The sequence below is a fragment of the Ambystoma mexicanum genome, chromosome 11 (genome assembly GCF_040938575.1).
Source record: "Ambystoma mexicanum isolate Mex_15411 chromosome 11, UKY_AmexF1_1, whole genome shotgun sequence".
Taxonomy (NCBI): Eukaryota; Metazoa; Chordata; class Amphibia; order Caudata; family Ambystomatidae; genus Ambystoma; species Ambystoma mexicanum.
In genome coordinates, this window is record NC_090934.1 from 1,400,993,855 (window position 1) to 1,401,013,873 (window position 20,019).

A 20,019-nucleotide genomic window follows, 5' to 3' on the forward strand; every position below is an offset into this window, starting at 1 on the left:
CCGTGCTCACATCTCCTCGAGAATCGGCAGCCTTGTGCTCTTCTACTATTACTACTACTGCCCACCTCCCGGCTCATTCCTTCTCATCTCCTGCTGCAGCCTTTTATGCCTCACAGGTCTGGCAACTGGTTTCAGGTGCGAGACATTCGGTTCAATTGCCTGACTCCTGCAATGACGGTTAGACCTAATTGCCTGACTACTACATCTACATGCCTCTTCACCCCTCTTCCTCGTCTCAGTCCCTCTAGGATTCTGGGACATGTCGTTTGTTTCATCAAAGTTAGGGTTTTCCTACTTCTTGATGATTTATATGGGTAGATTTAATTCCCATGGTATTTTTAGTAGAGGGGTTGGGGTCTTTAACTTTTCTAGAGGAAGATGGTTTAGAGAAGACAACATTTCCGCCATACCTTGTATTGTACCCTTGGAAGTGTGGAGGGCATTTAATGTTTGATACCAAAAAGAGTCTTTCTTTTCGCACAGTACACTTTGTTGTTACAACTTTAGGGTTCACCACCTTAGGTTTAATAGGAGTTTGAGAGATGATGATACGGCAATAAGCCTTAACCTCTCTTGGCACAGTGTTAAGAGTCTCCTTATCAGAGGATAAATACATTGTTTTATCGCACAGAATCTCCACATTACCCTGGGCCCTGTCTCCACCCAGGTGATAATCCCACAGTACACCACCCCCAGAGTTGGGATGAGGAAGCATCTACCTTGCCCTCTCCACCTGGGAGGAGACTTTAGGCAGGATTTCAGTGAGGGATCCACAGGATTCTGCACAGTATACACACCCACAGGAGGTGGCAAGGCTCACAGAAGCAATACACTTAAACCCTCGAACAGACTCACCTCATACAAACAGGTTGAGAAGCACTGCTTGGCTGACTTAGGACTCTTCCCTGGAATCCTTGTCGACACAGTAGAATCTTGTGAAGGTGTGGGTAGACCTCAACGTAGCAGCCCTGCAGATGTCGAGCAGAGGAACACCAGAGAGAAACACTGTAGTCGCTGTGATGGCCCTGGTGGAATGGGCTCTCAGCTTGCCTGGTAACGGTGTGTTGGCCAGGCGATTGCAATGTATGATACAGCCGGAGAGCCACCTGGAGATGGAAGCATTACACAGGGCCGTCACATGTACCACAGGTTCAAAATTGACGAAAACCTGAGAAGTCTCTTGAAAGTCATTTGTGCGTTCAACATAGAACTTAAAGACACATGCTAGGTCCAGCAAATGCAAAGATCGTTCAGCAGGAGAAGCAGGGTTTGCAAAGAAAGGCTTGTTGAGATGAAAGTCCGATGGGACGTTTGGCATGAAGGAAATAGGAGTTTGCAGAATCACCTTGGCTGAATGGAACGACAAATACAGTGGCTTGCAGGAGAGCGCCTGTATTTCACAAACCCGCCTGCCTGAGGTGATAGCCACCAGGAAGGCAGTCTTCCATGATGGAAACTTCAAGGCGGCCCTATGCATCGGTTCAAACGGAGGCACCAAATGTTTTGACAGTATTGCATTTAATTCCCACACAGGGGCAGGAGCCTTCAATCAAGGGAATGCTATAAAGAGGTCCTTAATGAGCCTGTGTGACCACAGGAAGAGCTTGCTTATAGCCTGTGTGTACCTAGATATGACAGCCAGTAGGACCTTGATAAATGCATGGGCAAGGGCAGTCTTGGCAAGCGAGAGCAGTTACAGCAGAAGCTGTGGAGCCATCACGCGCAGCAGAGAAATCTTCAGTGGCCGGCACCACGCTGTAAAGCGCTTCCACTTATATTTATAGCAAGCAAGAATAGAAGGGGCCCTGGTCTTGGCTAGAATGCTCGTACATTCCAAAGGCAGCAAATAATGGCTGCAGGAACCAGCGCGTGAGGTTCAGAGACACTGGTTTGTGATGCAGAATTGACTCCTCCTCTTGAGAGAAGAGCTGGAAGTGGAGGCAATTTGATGGCTGGAACCACTGACAGATGTGGAAGGTTTGAGTACCAGATCTGCCTGTGCCACGCCGGTGCAATGAGGATCATCTTGCGGTGGCAACGTCTGAGTGTGCTGATCACTCGTATGAAAAGAGGTATCGGCGGGAATGCGTACAGGAAGAGACCTCCAAGAGAATGATAAGGCGTTCCCCAGACTCCTTGGCTGAAGGAAGCATCTGTCAAACATCTGACACTTGGTATTCGTAGCTGTCATAAAGAGGTCAGTTTGAGGGAGACCCTGAAGAGATGAGCCACTTGTACTTGCTGGAGCTCTCATTTGTGGCAGGACCACAGCTCCCTGCTGAGAGAGCCCATAAAGGGGCTTGGAATGTCTGCCAGTTGGAATGGGACAAGAAACATCCATTGAGCGATGGTCCAGTGCCACATTTTCTGTACCTCCAGAAGAGAGAGCAGGGGAGTGCACCCTGCCCTGTTTCTGATGTAAAACATGGTGGCAGTGTGGTCTGTGAAGACTCGCACCATGCGCCCCTGGAGCCGAGGTGAAAAGACTTGAGAGCACAGAAAACTGTCCACGCCGTTGATGTGCAACTCCTTCTCTTCCAGGAGCCAGAGGCCTCTGGAATAAAACTGTCCTGTGTAGGTTCCCCAACCCTCCAGAGAGGCATCGGTCGTGACTGTCTGATATGCAGAGATCTGGAAGGGAGCACCCTGCGAGAAATGCAGGCAAATTGACCACCTTTGCAGGGCCTCACAGAATGCCCAATTGAGGATGATATTGTCGTTCCATGCAACAGAGATTTGCTGTCATCTGGCATCCAGAAACTCTTGCAGGGGGTCTCATCCGTAGTCTGCGAAAGGGAACTACATGGATGCAGGAGGGCATCATCCCCAGCAGGGACGTGATGGATTGGACTGTTACAACGCAAGCAGTCGGCAGCCGATGGACCTTTCCCAGGATGGCCTTCACTCTGTCTTTTCCGAAGGAGTCTCTAGACACAAGAGTGTGTTGAGGCGGGAACCCAGGAATCGCGCTTTCTGAGATGGCGCTACATGATAATTTATCGAGAATCCTAGAGAAGTTCGGGTCTGGATGGTCTCTGTGGTGTATCTGATTGAGAGATCGGATCAGCCAATCATCAAGGAAAGGAAAGACATGGATTACCCTGCAATGCTGATATGCTGCCACAGGAGCCAAGCATTTGGTCAACACCTTCTGGGCCAGGGCAGAATGGCAGGGCCTTGAACTGATAATGCCTTCCCTGAACGACAAAATACAGGAACTTCCGGTGTCTGCTATGAATGCAGACGTGGAAGTATGCCTCCTCCAAGTCACCAGGAAATCTCCTTACTCCTTACTCCAGATGGTCGTGCGCGCGCTGAAACCTGACCATCCTGAATTTTTGGGACTTGAGGAATTTGTTGAGGCGTCACAAGTCGAGAGGTATTTCTTTCCCAAATTCGAGCACCTAGGAAAAAAGAGGTGATGATCGGCGCCTGCAGAGCAGGAAAAGGTGCCATTGTTGACGGGGCCATTGTCGGAACCACCGACTGAGGCCTAGGCGGTAAGGCTACTTTGGGCATGGTACTGTTATTGTGGCTATGGTGACCGTAGTGGACAAGTCCCATGAGGGATTTTGTTTCCTCAAAGGATCGCGGCCACTTCTTGTCACAGAAGGCTGAGTCAGAGGCCTTCCCTTGCTCAATCCATGCCACTAACCTCCTATTTTGGTCCTGCTGAGTCTTGGAGAAGGACTGGTATATAGGGCATTCTTCAGCATCGCTGTAGGGGTGCAGGCAGCAGATGCACATGAAGTGCCAATCTTCAATGAAGATGTTCTTCAGGCCGCAATCTTCACAGGCTCTGAAGAGGCTTTTTCTCACGGTGTCCGCCATGTCCGAGGAAGGTCCATGTGGGCCTGCGGCACCCACAGTCCAGATGATGGAAAGGATCTTGTCTGGCAATGGGTCCACGCCGCCGACAGTCTCAACTTGACCTGAAAACGATGAAATAATTGAGACGATTTCCAGCAAAAATCAACAAAATGTTAACACATTTCGGGGAGCAAAACATAAAGACTCCCAACACGAGAATGTGCAGGAAAAATCAAGTTGACCACAGGGGTGGAGCTTAGGAGGACAAGTGCCATTGGTTGGGGCAGTATGACCCAAAGTGGCAGCAATAGGCTAGAGAAGCGATAGGCAGTGTCTAGCTTCAAAACAAAACTGTTTTAATATTACTGAGGAATGATTCCCAGCCTGATGACTGGGAATATTCATGTGAACCCATGCAAGACCCCATTCTGGAAAACTTGAAAGGGAAATTTACACTTTTTTTATAACGAAGTGAAAATAAATTATTATTGCGGGTCATGGGACCGTTTTCTGGACGGTCCCAAAAAAGAGGTCAGGAAATGCTGCCCACAGAAGCTTGCAACTGAAGTGGGAGGCTGCAGAAAGCCGAGCAGGTTCAGAAGATGAGAGAGCAGGGCACCATAGGAGGTATGTGGTTTGAGGGGAAGGAAAAATCTGGATGGGGGGTGCTGTAAGGATTAAGAAGTGGCAGTGGAGGATTCAGGTGTGGCGGGGGGACAAGAAGCAGAAGATGCGGCACAGGAGGTGGGCTGGGTAAATTATGGGGGTTTGGGGATGAAACCCCTTGGTGAAAACCTAGTGCAGGCCTGTTTGAGGCCTCTATGAAGTGGCTACAAAAGCAGCATTTACATTTTTTTTAGAGTGGCCTTAAACTGGCAGGGAATAGACAGAGAACCCAAAAAGGTGTTAAGGAGATTTTGCCTAATTTAACACTGTTTCGAGCAGTTAATAGTGCAAAGGACAGAAATTGCACATCATTGAATTTAGACTTTTTTTTAACAAAGAAGCCAATTGGGTCTGGTCATGGATGGTTCAAAGATTGTATTTTCCAAACAGCTGTCAGTGAGGGTTTAAAGGCAAAAGCCTTATCTATCTGAATCCCTCTAGGCATTTTCTAGGGGGTACACTGACAAAACACCCAGTTTTTTTCAATCGGAACTGATATTTCAAGTGTGCTAATATCAGACATCCCGGTTGAGCCTCTCCGTCAGTTGCTCACTTTCTCTCCTCTCCCCAATCGTACTACTCCCATCTATTCTTCTGTACGTCTCCCTTTCACTCTCTTGTCCTGACTCACTCCTTCTGGTCCTCTTCTACTCTCAATATACTGAGCTTCTGATGTCCATGCTCTTTCTCTGCTCTTCTTTCCTGACCTCACATGTCCTCTCTCTACTCTCCTTTACCGCTTTCCTGTCCTTTCACCTCTACTCTCCACACCACTCTCCTCACCTTTCTCCTACTCACAATCCCCTATCTATGTCTCTATGCCCTCACCTTACCATACTCTCTCTGGCTATCTCTTGCAACCACCACTCTCCTGCCCTCACCACTTCTCCCACTACTGCCTTGCACCCCATCCCCACCCTCCTACCATACTCACTTATCACTTACCCTCTCTCTCTTATTGCCCCTATGCTTTCTCTGCCACTCACTTGATCTTCAGTCTCCTTTCACACACCTTTCTCACACAACTGATACCACTCTCTCTCACAACCAGTTCCTCACCTGCCCTCTGCTCCAACTCCACCACCGACTCTTCAGCCCTCATTCTCCACCGCCCGTCCACAACTGGTCTTATGGTCCACCTACACCACTCGTGACCTCATCCCTACAAACCAACCTTTATATTGTTCTCTTCCTGGGTCTATCCTCCCCTCCTGTTGGTCCAGCCTCTGACTCTATGGGCCAGTCTGTGGCCGCTCTTTCCCCAGGGATTTGGTTACACAGGTATAAAGATTAAAAGCCCTCTTATCCCACCCCCTTATTTATTTATTTAACATTTATTCAATCTCCATTTTCAGGTTAGCAGCTCAGGCTGCCCGTGCTCCTTGTGGCTTTCGTCGTGTGTTGGTGAGGTTTGCATCCTATTCGGTTTGGGTGAGGGGAGGATTTCTGTGTCTCCCCTTCAATCTTTTCTCACGCTCTTTTAGTTTTTTGCAGCCCTGCCATTCGCCTGGGGTCTATCTGGGCTAGGTAGGTCAGGTGCAGGGTTTCCCGTCTCTGTTTGGCAGGAAAAATACTAGTCCATTCCATGTCTGTGCTCCCAATTCCATTCGCCTGGTTCTAGCCCGGGTTTCCTTGTCGGAGCCCATATGCATTCTGGGAAGAACAAGTACTGGAAGACATCGTATGACAGAGGGTGGTACCAAAATGAACATTAAAGACACCTGAGGGAGTTTCAGGGACAAGGTCACCCTCGGATCCCACTCGTCATCTCATTCTGGGAGGGGTCCCTTTTCCCCCTGACATGGTCATGCCCCGAGTCAGTCTGTAGACCCATCACTGCCCAGACAGAAGACAGATTTCAGCCTTTTCCTATTGAAAGGCGTACTCTCTATGTGCACTCCAGCCACCATCTGGGAGGAGATGCAATTCTGCATAGAGAAGACAACCACTTCAAGCGTCGCAAGTGGGCGGCCGCAATATAGTCCAGATGCACAGAAGCACTAAAGCACTGGCTTGTAGTAGGACACTTAAAACTAGCGGGAATTGGGCACTGCAGCTCTTTGCTCTGGGATGATGGCATACCATTATTCTATGTCATAAGAGGAGTGGTAGTAACAAAATGAGAGAAAGGTCAACACCCAGTTGTGCCAAAACTCGTGGATAGTGGGATGGGTAACTGGGGATGGAGAAATGGTGGTCAAAGACATGCATGCGAAAGTAGTTTGGTAAAAGCCCACATCAAACAAAGTCTAAGAATTAAGTAGAACGGTATGCACAAGTGGAATCAAGGTTTACCTTTTCATCATAAACTACTCGGGGCTTGATTTCTGGCGCTTGGTAACCAGGAGTCCCTTCCACCCCAAGAGCTCCTTCATGGAAGGATTGTCGAGAAATTCCATAGTCGGAGAGCTTGACGTTCACATACTCCTTCACATCCAGAGACCACACCAGAATGTTGTCGGACTTCAGGTCGCAGAATATGATGTTCTTTTTGTGTAGGTAAGCCAGGCCCGCTGCAATCTGGTACGCAACCCTGTGCGTCAGCATATGACCAAGCGGCATAAAGTGAACACCTAAAATATATGATAAACAAAACATACATTTTATTCTCAATGGGTGCCTGGTGATGATATGATATGGCATTTATAACGCGCCTATACACAAGTGTTTCAAGGCGCGAAGAGGCAAGGGAAGGGGAACAGAGAGAAGACAGAGACAACGATCCTACTAGGCCTGGTGACATTGAGACTGCGCAAGTGCAGGCAAGACTGAAGATTGAGTGAGTGGGAGAGAAAGCATAGGGGCAATTAGAGAGAGAGAGAGTGAAGGTGATAGATGTTCTCAATCTGATTGGCCATCCGCGCGCGCGCGCACGCACACACACACACATGGAAAGAAAGTACATGGATGATACCTTTTGAGCGTTCCGATATGATGCTGTTGAGACTTCCCAAAGGAGCCAGTTCGAGAGCGAAGCTCAGAGGGTGGATGCAGATCCCAATTAGTGCCACGATGCATGGGTGTGTAAGGGAGTGGAGCATGCTGGCCTCTTGGCGGAACTCAGAAAAATTCCTCATGGCTTCCATTGCTTGCAAGTGCCTAAACATGGTATCTGGCGTCAAATGTATGAAGAGAACACAGGTCATTTGGTAAGCGACAACTTATACAGGCATAAAACAATACGGCAGTAAGAGTTAAAATATTCATAAAACGTGACATATCAAAATGGCGACACCACCTGTGTTTGTTGGGTTTCATGTTTATGTGAAATGCTACAGAGCAATATCTGCCATTGAGACAACCTTTGGGCACTAACAGATTTGCTAATTGTGGGCTTCTTATAATAGAAGCCAGAATGTGGCGCTGGGTCTTGCGACCTTCCATAATACCATTTTGTGTGTGTAGACAGTAAGGTCATCTGCTATATATTCAGGTGTCTGTGTGTTGTTTGACTGTGTTGGACGGCCTACAGTAGTCATCCAGAGTTTTGTCCGGTCTTTTGACCTTCCACAACACCTATGTGTTTAGACAGTAGGGCTGTTTACAAGCACACACTGACGCCATGACATGCCGTTGTGAAGCAACACTCTAATGCTGCTATCGCAGTTCAAAACTATGGCCACACAACCTACGGTTGCTAAAAATGCCTGCCACTGTTGCCATGTTAGCGATTGCAGTGCTAAACTCATCTTTGTGCTACAATCGCTGGTACAGAGAATCCAACTTTCAGAGTTAGGCAATGAACACTTCATTGTCTTCTAGACACTTTGCTGCAGTTTGAGACGGTGTTGAGAGGGACAGAGTTGAGATTCCCAATCGCGAGCCGGCCGGTGAGATGATTCAAGGCAAATGTTTGTTCCTAATGGAGTGAGCCAATGTTCAAGATGATGTAACAACTTGATGGCCAGCACCGTGGCCGTCTTCGTCGATGACAGTCATTGCACCTTTCCCTAAATGGCTGGTAAGCTCTTCTCTGAGGGTAATGCAAGGCAAGACACTGTCTTGAATCTGGCACTTAGAAACTGCGCATTCTGCAATGGCGTTAAGCAGGACTTTGGATAGTTGATGGAGAATCCCAGATCCGTCAATAGTCGCACGGTCGTCTCTGTGTGTTCCTCAGCCAGCTCCCACAAGTGGAAGCGTATCAGCCAGTCATCCAGGTCCGGGTATACGTGTTTGCCCTGTAGACATAGATGTGCCGCCACTGCTGCCAGGCATTTCATGAACACTCTTGGGGCCGACTTCAAGCCGAATGGTAGGGTCTTGAACTGGTAGTGCTGGCCCGGCACCACAAAATGCAGACATTTCCGATGTTTCTCATGAATAGGGATGTGGAAATAGGCATCCTCCAGGTCTAACAACGTCAAGAAGTTTCCTTTTCTAGTTGGCCGTGCATGTCCTGCAACGTGACCATCCTGAATTTTTGGGACTTTAAACATTTCTTCAGACGTCGTAGGTCCAGGATGGTTCTCCAGCCCCCTGTCTTCTTTCCGACTAGAAAGTATCTGGAATAGACTCCGGAGCCCTGGAGCCGTTGGGGAACCAGCTCTATTGTCCCTTTTCATAGCATGGCTTTTACCTTTTCCAGAAGCTGAGGAATGTGCTGCTCCTGACAGGGAACCTGAGGGATCCACGAACACCTACGTTGGAACTCCAAAGTGTGTCCTTCTACGAGAGCGTCCAGCACCCATCTGTCGGTGGTGATCTTTCTCCACTTGCTGATGAACTGCATCAGCCGGCCTCCCACTCTGGTGAATGAGTGGGGGCCGTGTGGCCTGGCTGGTTCAGGCTTGCTTGGGCACCGGTGTCATGCCTTGACGGCAACTCTGTCCTCCGCTACAGTAGGCCTGGAAGCGCCTCTGTAGGCTTCTTGCATTGAAGATCGGGAAGGCTGTCTGTACAACGTGGAGAACCCTTTTGAAGACCTGCTCAATTTTTCCCAGGAGGAGCGAAAAGAAGACAAGCAGTGTTTTTGGAGAATGCAAAGGGAATGGACCGTCTCTGTATCCGTCTTGATGGCCTGGAGCAACTCGTCGACGGCCTTCCCAAACAGATTTTCCCCGTCAAAGAGCATGTCCAGCACCTTTGCTTGAACCTCCTGACGGAAATTAGTGGCTTTCATCCATCCCTGTCAACCAAGGTAGACACTGTTTCCCATTTGCCAGAACCCCTTGCGGGCGACGTCCAGTGCCACTGTGATAAGGTGATCTGACGCCACCTCCCCTTCCTGGAAGAGACCGAGGGCTTCCATCATCTTATCGGGGAGGAACTCCAGGATCGGCCTCAATATTCCCTGTCGTACCTGGCCAGGATTGCAAGCGCGTTGGCTTCCTTGATGTGGTTCTTCATGTGGGCCAGTCCCCCTTCCCAAATATCATCCAAAAAGGGCATGATCGTCTTCCTCTTGGCCTTGTACGTTTGACACAAGAAGCCCTCCTTCTTGGTTTCCTCGGGCATCAGTTGAATAGCTGGGAGGCCCTGGCAATCATGGAGTGGAACCAACCCTCCTCATCCTGTGGTGACACCCTATGTGGGGCATCCAAATGTGGTGATTCACTGTCTGCTGCGACGATGTCTTCATCATCATATGTCGTTGTGGCCGTATCCGTTCCTCTATCCATGTCATGGTCTGCTGGGGGAGTTGGGGCTCGACGTGGTGGAGGAGGTTGATATGGGGCCGTCAGATGAGTCTTCCTCTTCTTCGGCGGAGGCTGATCGGGGATCAGGGGGACCACAGGTACCGGCGCCATAGGCATTCTCATCTGGATCTCTGACACCAAGGTGTGTAGAGTCGATAGAATATACAAAGAAATGTCTCTCGGCAGAGAAGGCAGAACAGGAGAACTAGGCCCTGTGCCTTCATCATCGTCCTCTTCATCATTGTCCTCATGAACCGTATGTGAGGACTCCTGAACATCGTTCGTGGACAAGACCTCCATAGTTTGGGTGACGACCTAGGAGAGCTGTTTTGGGGCCTACTTGCCCCCCCCTTTTTTCCTCCCCGAGGGCTTTGAACTGGGACCTGGGTGGTTTCACCCCTTCTGGAGTGTCTGCAGACTTTGACAAAGTCTCTGCGGTGGTGTCATGGCTTGGAGCAGTGACACTTTCTGCGCCGTGGGAGCTACCCTCATAAGCTCAGTGTCCGTAGCTGCCATGGTAGTAGTAGCCATCGACGGAATCGCTGATGAGTTCTTTGCCTGTGCTGGTTGAGCCTGTTTGGCTGTGCAGCCGCCTTCTCCTCCGTCGGCAGCTTCTCAGATTTCTTCCGTAGCTTAGTCGGGGTAGATGACTTCCTCTTTGGAGAGGAGCTCCATGGTAGGCTGGCAATGGAGGCAGAAGGTGATGCTGATCACATCCTTTGGACCCATTTCAGCGGTGAACCCAGTGGACTCGGACTTGTGGATCTTGACCTTATCTTGCGCCCCCACGAAGGAGGCGCCCTCAAAGGATTAAGAAGCCCGGTCCTTGGACTGGCTGGTCCTGGTTGAGACATGAACCTGCTCGGAGCAGGGGTCAGAAGCTTTCATGTTAAACCAGGAAAACAGCCGGCTATGCTCGTCCATCGCTTTCTTAGAGAAACCGAGGCATATCTTGCACTCTACTTCCTTATGGTCCGGGTGCAGGCAGTAGAGGCATGGTAGGTGCTTGTCCTTCACAAACACATTCCATAGCCAGAATTTGGTGCAGGGCCTGAAGAGAGACCTTCGCTGCTTCTCCTCCTCCGTCATGGTTGTAGGGCGTGAAGAAGGCCCAAGATGGCCTTGGAGAATCTTTGATTGATCTTCACCAAAGAGGGGCGCAGAATTTCACCGACAACGGGTCCCCACTGTTGGCAGGTGAAGAAAAGAGCACACAGGCTCTTCGAAACAAAAATGTAACTTTTTCCATTGAAATAACGTACAAATAGCTCAGAGAGCAACTCGAGCACTCCAAACACTGAAGCATGCAGTACAAATATGAAGATAGCTGCCAGAGGCGGGGCTTAGGGAGCAGAATGTCATTGGATGGGAGCAGTATGACCCAGAGGACAGTGATTGGTTTAGAGGAGAAATACAGTTTTTGAGTGAAAGTGAAACTGTTTTTTCTTTTACCTAGGATTCCCAGCCTGACGACGGGAATATTCATGAGCATGTGAATCCATGCCAGAACGCATGCTGGAGAATTGGGGATTAAGATCGTGTCATCCCTTTCAATGGCAGCCCAGATCAGTGCAGCCTGCCAGGTGGGGCATCTTAAACTTAAAAAGATGAGCAAGGTCCTTCCGTGTCCTTCTTCCCATCTCTGTGCACCTGTGGTGTCTTCTCTGGATTACTCTAATTCCCTTTTTCTTGCACAAACCGTTTTTATCTTATTCAGCATTTGCACATTTTGCAGAATTCTGCAGTCGAGTGGCCACGTCCACTTCCTGCTGCGCTCATATTTCTCCCACTCTGTGCAGCCTGCACTGGCTTTTAGTTGCAAAGTGCATCCAGTTCAAGGCACTCTGGTTGGTGCATCAGGCTTTGCAAGGCGGAGGAGCTGCCTATTTGCAAGTGAAGTTCTGTTTCTGTTCCTCGCCGGGCCCTGCGGTCGGCGGAGGCTCATTTCGTTGAGGTTCATCAGTTTAAATGTAATCGTTTTGTCGGTCCATCATTTTCAGTAGTCGCTGCCTCATTGTGGAACTCTCTATCTCAGGCTCTCCGGGCTGTGCATGACTACTTGTCTTTCAGGCGCTCTCTCAAAACGTACTTGTTTTAGCCGCTCCTGCTTTTCATCCTGTCTAAGGTAGCGCCACGATGCCCTTGGCCGTATGTTACACTTTATAAATATTGCTGAGATACGATGTCATGCCAGACCTGTACCTGAAAGGTTCTTGTGGGCATCTCTTAACTGACACGATATGGGGACCTGTCAGGGCTTGAGGATGGTAAAGGTGGCGACATCATCACCCATCCACTGAGACAGTTTTAGAATGGAGCCTGTGGCATGAGGAGCTGATTAGACCCAAAAGCAAAGTGCAGTGACCATGGTTGGCAGTGAAAGACCCCTTTCGGGTTATCGCAGGGCAAGTCCCGGTGAGTGCTACCCCCTCAGTGATGCTAAGGTAAGCTCTTCGAAAAGCCTCCGAGGGAACACCGGAAATGGTAGCATTTCTGTTGGGGTGAAAGTCCAACAAGCATCTCTTGGTCGGGCATCACTCTTTGCTGTGCAATGTGCCCACCAAGCTCTGGCTATGGCTTCCGGGCAAACCCCAGTGAAAAAGGCTTTATGGTCAAGGGAAGGGCTCCTGAACCCCTCCCACTCTGTTGCCACATGTGCAATTAATTACTTGGGAAGGAAGACGTACTAACCTGCTTGACTAAATCTGTCGATTAAGGGTGGACTAGCATTTGAAACTTTTCATCCCCCTTCTTCAGTCAGCGCCTTAGTGTTCTGGGTTTGGAAACGATGCACAACACGCATAGGGGCTAGGCATGGTCCATGCCTAGGCACGGCATGCAGCACTTCTGCTCCACAGAGGCCAAGTCTCTTCTGTGGGGAGAAAAGAACTGGCAGTTGAGCGGTGAGCGTGGGCAGAGGAGGCATAGAGTGAGAGTCATGCCCTTGGTGGTCATCCATTTTGAGTTAAGGTGTTGCTGCTCATCAGGCTCCAGTCCTGTTCTAATTTTGGGGACATCCACTCAAGTATGTTTAAGCAGTGAGGCATCACAATGTGATGTTCTTTACTTTCTATTGCAGGGAAGGGTCAATGTGAATGTTGGTATGTGAGATTGTTAATATATAGTTTAAAACTGCCCGGGAGTTGCTTCAATATGACTTAGAAAAGGTGACCAGATGCTGGGAGAGAGTGTGCTGGCACTGCTTGGCACTAAATACCATTTGGCTCCGGAACGTACTGCGAGGGGTCAGAAATACGAGGCAGACAACTTGGTAAAGGTTTTTCACAAGAAGCCATTTTGTTAACTCATGAGGGTGTGAGAAACACTATCCCTAACCTAAAGAGGATTTCCCAGCCTATCATAATAAAACTAAAGGAAATCACTCTAATAAAAGGAATCTGTCCCTCACATTTACACAGACATTTAACTCATAAAGGTAGGACATGGCAATTCAGGTTTAACAGAAATAATAATTATACTACAGATGAACCTGGTAACTATGTATCATTGTAACCTGGGCCGGATCCCCTTCCCCAGGTTCAAAGCAGGATTTCCAAATCAAGGTTGTAAAAAAGAAAGTTCCTTTTAGTGGCCAAGCTCTGCTCATAAAGTTATTGTTTCTCCAAAGTCTTTCACTTGGCATTTGACAAAGTTTCCACAAAACGAAAAAGTCTTGGTCTTCAAAATTATAATCACTATTTCAACTTAACTTCTCCACCTTGGAAAACACACACTTTCACAATTCTTCTTGATTCACAATGATATTTTTGTCAGGATGATTTGACCACAATCTCCTGATTGAAAAACAAACACTTCCACAATTCTTCTTTATCAACTTCGATGTTTTGTTGGGACGGTTTAACCGCAGTTCATCACACACTTGGTGGTCTTGCCACTTTCTTTCCTTCACAGCCTTCAAACAAAATGCAGTACTTCAATGCCTTCTTCCTGGTCTACTAACCTGTCAGGACTACTCCTAACAACAATCTCTTTTCTGGTATACTCACCTGCCAGGATAAAATATTCCAACACTGCTACAAGTACTCTGTGGTGAGGCTTGCATCACACTTTCAAGAAAGTCTTTGACTTTCAACACCATTGAGATTCACAACTTTTTCTGTGAGGACACAATACACAATGGTGCCGTTTGTTACCCCAATGTATTTGCCACATGCAATCCAGGTTATGTTTGTCTCCTCATTGATACCTTTTACAAGGAGGCTTCTCTTCTGTCACTCTTGATTTCTTAATTTTACATCAATCAACTGATGACAACGGGCCTCATTCAAAGGTTGGAGGTAGCCTTGCCGGTTTTACCGGCAAGTCTACCTCCAAACTTGCATCCTGGTCCGGCACCCGCGAATGGGCAATTACAGGGCTATTCTGGTCCAGCCGGACCCGGTAATTGCCCTTTTGCGGGTGCCGGGCCCGGTACATCCTCATTCCCATTTGAGCCCCATAGGGCTCAATGGGAATGGGGAGGGTGGTAGCACCGATACAGTTAATAACGGTACCGGTGCTACCATCATGTTCTGCACGCGGGTGCCGGTACGGCCACCAGGTCACACCTGGTGGCTGCAAGGGCACCCATGAGCAGAACTCCTAGTATGGCGATACGGTAGCAACGGTTCCGGTGGCGATACCAGCGCCGTTGTTACCTTACCGCCATACTTGTGATGAGGCCCAATGTATCTTTATTACACTTGCCCTTCTTTGGTTGAGGCATTGCTTCTTGGTGTCTTGCTCAGCTATTGCCTCTTCCTCACTCTGGGAATAATGGTTACAATCTTTCTGCAATATTGTTCTCTTGTTACTTGGTCAATGTGGGTAATATACTTTCTGAAGTATTGCCCCTCTTTACTTTGGCAATGGTGGTTATAGTTTTTCTTCAGTATTGCCCCCTCTTTATTTTAACAATGCAGGTTTCTATTTTGGTTCAATAATGCCCCCTCCTTATCTTGGCAATGATAGTCCTAACCTTCCTTTTCTGGCCTTCCATCAAAGTGAGTGTATCGCCAATGTGACTTTCGCGCATTAGTTCGGTATTCAAAATATTTGCTAGCAGTCAGCGTTTGCTATGAAGCATTACGGGGTAACTTAATACAGGCAACTCACTGGTCTCTCTACAGGCATTCGCCTGAACCGCTGCATCTTTTGTTGATTCCTGAACGTCTGACAACTGCAGTAGTATTCCTACAGCCCGGGACGTTCTGGAAAGATGCCTGTCTTACTCCTCCTGCACTCCAGTGCTCGTCCAGGCACTAGGACCAGGCAAGCTTCTCTCTCCCACGGGACAGCCTGTCAAAATACTGATTTCCACTATACGACCTCTGCACTTCAGGTTTCAACTATGACAACCCTCTCAAGACCGACATAGGCAGCTCTGGCGTCTTTGTTTCTCTGCTGCTGCAAATGGGGCTGGCAATTCCTGCTACTGCTCCACCTTCTTGTTCTAATGGCCTGCACCTGAGGGGTATAAAAATATTAAAATGTCCCACTCAGCTGTGGGTCATTGGAACCACTGGACTGCATACTGCAGTTCTGTGCCTCTGAGCCACTCCTCCTCCCAGTACTTAGGGCATTGTGGGACTTGAAGTCCCCAATGTTCTGATTCCTTTTTGGATCACAAATACAGCCTTCAACGTTATTGAATTCGCTCTGTTTAATGAATACACCTTTAGGGAAGCATGTCAGAGGGCTTTATGGTTGGTTCTTAACTTAAGAACTCAAACTTAGGGAGAATCATATTCATCAGAAGCCAATAATGCTCTGATTCCGAAATATATTATTCCCATACTGATCACAACGGTTTTCACTACCAACGAGGTGGGTCGTTTTGGGAAGGGAAGCCTTACTCTGACAGCAAGTCATTAAATATTCTGGCATCATGGAAATCTCCCCCTGAAGAGGATAAATATTGCATCTCTCCTAACGGAGCCGTCCTAGTCCCTTGGGACCCTTCTCCTCCCAGGTGATCCTCTCGGCTAATACCACCCCCAGGGTTCAGGTAGCACCTGCCTTCCCCTGGCCCCCGGGGAGGAGACTTTAGGCAGGGGTTCTGTGAGGACTGTGCGGGATTCATCAGAGTACAAAAACAATTAAACCGGAGACAAAAAAGAACACTTGGTTCAATTATGACATTGTTTGTCCTAAAAAAGCACAAATGGTCATGTGAACGTGTTTGGAGAAAGAATCCCTGTGCCCTCACACTATCAGCTAATAAGGCGTCTGTGTTGAGCTTTAAACAAACTATTAACCTGGCTGAATATACTGATTTTCACACCAGGATAGAAAACAAAAAAAACATTGAGTTGCAGAGAACACTTTCAAATTGTAAAAGAACGAGAGGGAAAATCTACCCAGCCCTCCAGAGTAGAGATTCATTCATCATGGTGCCAAATAGGTCAGGATGAATTCATCAGGAAAGTTTCCATGCACCAGCAATCTATGGAATCGCGGCAGTCCCTATTGAAAGATAATTCTTTGCTCATGGGAACCTCTTATCCCGCGTCTGGCTCCAACTCCAAGACCGATCTGCCTAAATGTGTCTTTAGGCAGATGACAAAGCTGAAGCACTGAAGATCGTTGAAAGCCTGAAACCAACCTCCAGTATACGGGATACCTGCCCAGCCACCATTGTCAAGGAGTCATTATATTTTCTGATTCCATGGATCACTAAGATTACCAATGCTTCTTTCAGGGACTGTCAAGTGCCATCTTGCGTTAAGGAAGCCTGGAGTACCCCTTCCTAAAAAGTAGCCTGACCCCTGCAGTAGCCAACAATTATCGCCAGATATCACGAATCTGCCTCATCTGCTGAAGATTATTGATCGCATTGCATACCATCAGTTTCAGGTATTTGTGGGGTGAAAAAGCATTCCTGCCACTTGTCAATCGGGCTTCAGCACCATGCATGGTACAGAAACAGCTTTACTGGACTTAAAATCCAAAATTTCTCATTATCATCGAGAAGGGGCATCCAGCACTGCTGATGCTTCTCGATTTATCAGCAGCATTCAACCTTGTGGACCATGCATTCCTTACTAGTAGGCTTGTGGAAATTGTGCAATGTTCCACGAGCACCGCTCAGTAGATAAAGTCCTTTATTGGCCCACGATCCTCAAAGGGGGCAGTGGACACTTCTCAAGCACTCCCCTTTGGCACTGCTCTTGTTTATTGCCTACGCTGTTCAATGTCTACACCAGACCATTGTTCGATCTTTTAGATAGCCTTGACTTGTAGTACACAAACTATCCGACTATACACAGATTATTTTTGAGCCATCGTGTAATTATGCACAAGACTTTGAGGCTTTGTGCACAGTCTATTATATGATCCAATCATGGATGGCCTTTAATTCTCTGGCCTTCAATGACGATAAAACAGAGCTGCCTGTTGTCGGATCAGGGCCACGACTAAGAAAAATGATTCTGTTATTTTTCCATCTTATGCTGTACGATTCTGGTTGCTAAACAGGTAAAGACACTGGGAGTTTATCTGGGCTCAGAATTGTCAATGAAACCTCATGTCTCTCACATCTGCACATCCTGCTTCTACGTTACGAGGTCGCTTAAGCAAATTATACCTTATCTTTCTGTGGAAAATAGATCCTTTCTTGCTACTGCATCAATCAACTCAAGATTAGACTACTGAAATAGCATTTGGGTAGGAACCTCTTGGCTAATTTGCAGGCTCTTCAAACTGTGCAGAACAGGGCAGTGAGGGCAGTCTTTGGTCTTGCTAAACATGACCACATTACATCTTTCAGACGTGCCCGGCATTGGCTCCTGGTGGAACAAAGGATCTCCCATAAGCTTCTTTCATTGAAATATAAATGTCAATCATGTAAGGCACCGCAATACATGATGGATCCTTTGGCATCTGCACAATCTAGAAGACTCCTGCGCTCTGACAATGACCAAAAATTCCTGCAACCACGCTTCAAGCTTGAAGAGTTTGGTGGTTCAAGCTTTGATGTCCGAGCTCCCAGGGCTTGGAACGCCCTTCCACTTTCTCTTCGACCCTTGCCATCTCTGCTTTCCTTCAAGAAAGCTATCAAAACCAATCTCTTCAATATAGGACCAGGTTAATTTTCACCTGCCACGCTGTTTCAGTCTTCTTGATCTCACCCTTCTTGAATGTTCGTCTTGTCCAGGTTATGTGTGCGCACTGAGGCCTGCCGGCATGTGGCGCATTAGAAGCAATACATAATGATAATAATTTGTGTTTTCAATGTGAATTACTATAAGTTCAGAATAGCAAGAAAGTGCTCAGAACTAGTCAAATGGTGGTTGCCTTTTCTTTCTTTTTTGAATTGGTGGTTCTGGTGCTGCCCCCAGCTTTCTCCATGCAGATGGCCCGAGGAACACTCTTCTCTACCTCAGGCGGATATGCTCTACTTTTTGCTTAGACAATAATTATTGGTCTTTGTTTTTTTGCATTCTGAATACCCCCAATTAGGATTGCCTTTCTGGAAATGTGCAACCCTGTTCCCCTTCCATTTGCATTACTCGCTAATCAGTACCGAATGCACCATTCTATCAAACTATGTATCTCACAGAGCGAATAGGAAGTACCCACAACAACTAAGACAGTCCCACCATTTGGCGTCTGCAGGAGCCGAAAGGAGAAGCCCTTCGTATTTCTTCTCAGAACTTAAGCTGTCATAGGTGGGGTCCCCAAAGACCCGGTGATGAACACTGTAAACATTAATCTGTGCTAAAGCGCACCCCAAACTTGCTTCTAGGACTCACTCAGTGAACAACAACCTATCGTATGGGGAAGAAATGCAGTGTCTAGAGAGGTTAGATACTATTATAAAATAGCTGTGCTTTTTGTACAATATGCTTAATAAGTTTTTCTTAGAATGATACCAGAGTTTATAGCAACCCACTCATCACTTTTGGTTACTAGTGTATGCAGAATTCCTTAAATTGTACTTTTGGAGTAAAACCTGTAATACAGCGGAGGAAGAGATGATGTAATGCTGATTGCGAGCTCTACATACCTATGGACGCGTCATTGGAGCTCCTGCATTTCTTGATGAGGAATCTCTTCACGGCCACCGGCTTGCCTTGGTAATGGGCTCGATAGATGACTGTTCCACTTCCACCTTGGCCAAGTATGTTGTTCTCGCTTTCGGTGTATTCCAGGTGCCTGTCCTCCAGGAAGAGTCTGCAAAGAGTCAAGGGGAAGTTTAGCAAACCTGGACAAAGCTTCCTTAACTTGGCACTTCTCAGACTACCCTACACATGCTCTCTATGCCCTTTGTTATCCTGAACTACTCATGAGTCAATGAGCAGCAAGCCTGGACAAAGCTTACTTAACTTGGCACTTCTCAGATTACCCTACATATGCTCTCTATGTCCTTTGTTATCCTGAACTACTCATGAGTCAATGAGCAGCAAGCCTGGACAAAGCTTACTTAACTTGGCACTTCTCAGACTACCCTACACATGCTCTCTATGTCCTTTGTTATCCTGAACTACTCATGAGCCAATGAGCAGCAAGCCTACACAAAGCTTACTTAACTTGCCACGTCCCAGATTACCCTACACATGCTCTCTATGCGCTCTGTTATCCTGAACTACTCATGAGCCAATGAGCAGCAAACCTACACAAAGCTTACTTAACTTGCCACGTCCCAGATTACCCTACACATGCTCTCTATGCGCTCTGTTATCCTGAACTACTCATGAGCCAATGAGCAGCAAACCTACACAAAGCTTCCTTAACTTGTCACTTCTCAGATTACCCTACACATGCTCTCTATGCGCTCTGTTATCCTGAACTACTCATGAGCCAATGAGCAGCAAGCATAGGACATGCTTTCTATGTTGACTGACCAGGACTTATAATCAATAAACTAAGATTCGGCGGCTGCCGTGTTTTCAGTTGCATTTTC

The 20,019-nt window shown here is 47.6% G+C and overlaps 1 protein-coding gene across 3 annotated transcripts in view; it reads right to left on the reverse strand.

The window, feature by feature from the left end:
* Positions 1–20,019, reverse strand: part of LRRK1 (leucine rich repeat kinase 1) — a 1,071,210-nt gene that overhangs the window by 105,246 nt on the left and 945,945 nt on the right. For all 3 annotated transcript variants that reach the window (XM_069625026.1, XM_069625024.1, XM_069625025.1), the window contains exons 25-27: positions 19,123–19,289; positions 7,391–7,588; positions 6,772–7,049 (exon numbers count right to left, since the gene is read on the reverse strand). In XM_069625026.1, coding sequence (XP_069481127.1) covers positions 6,772–7,049; positions 7,391–7,588; positions 19,123–19,289 — 643 coding nt within the window. The remainder of the gene's footprint in view (positions 1–6,771; positions 7,050–7,390; positions 7,589–19,122; positions 19,290–20,019) is intronic.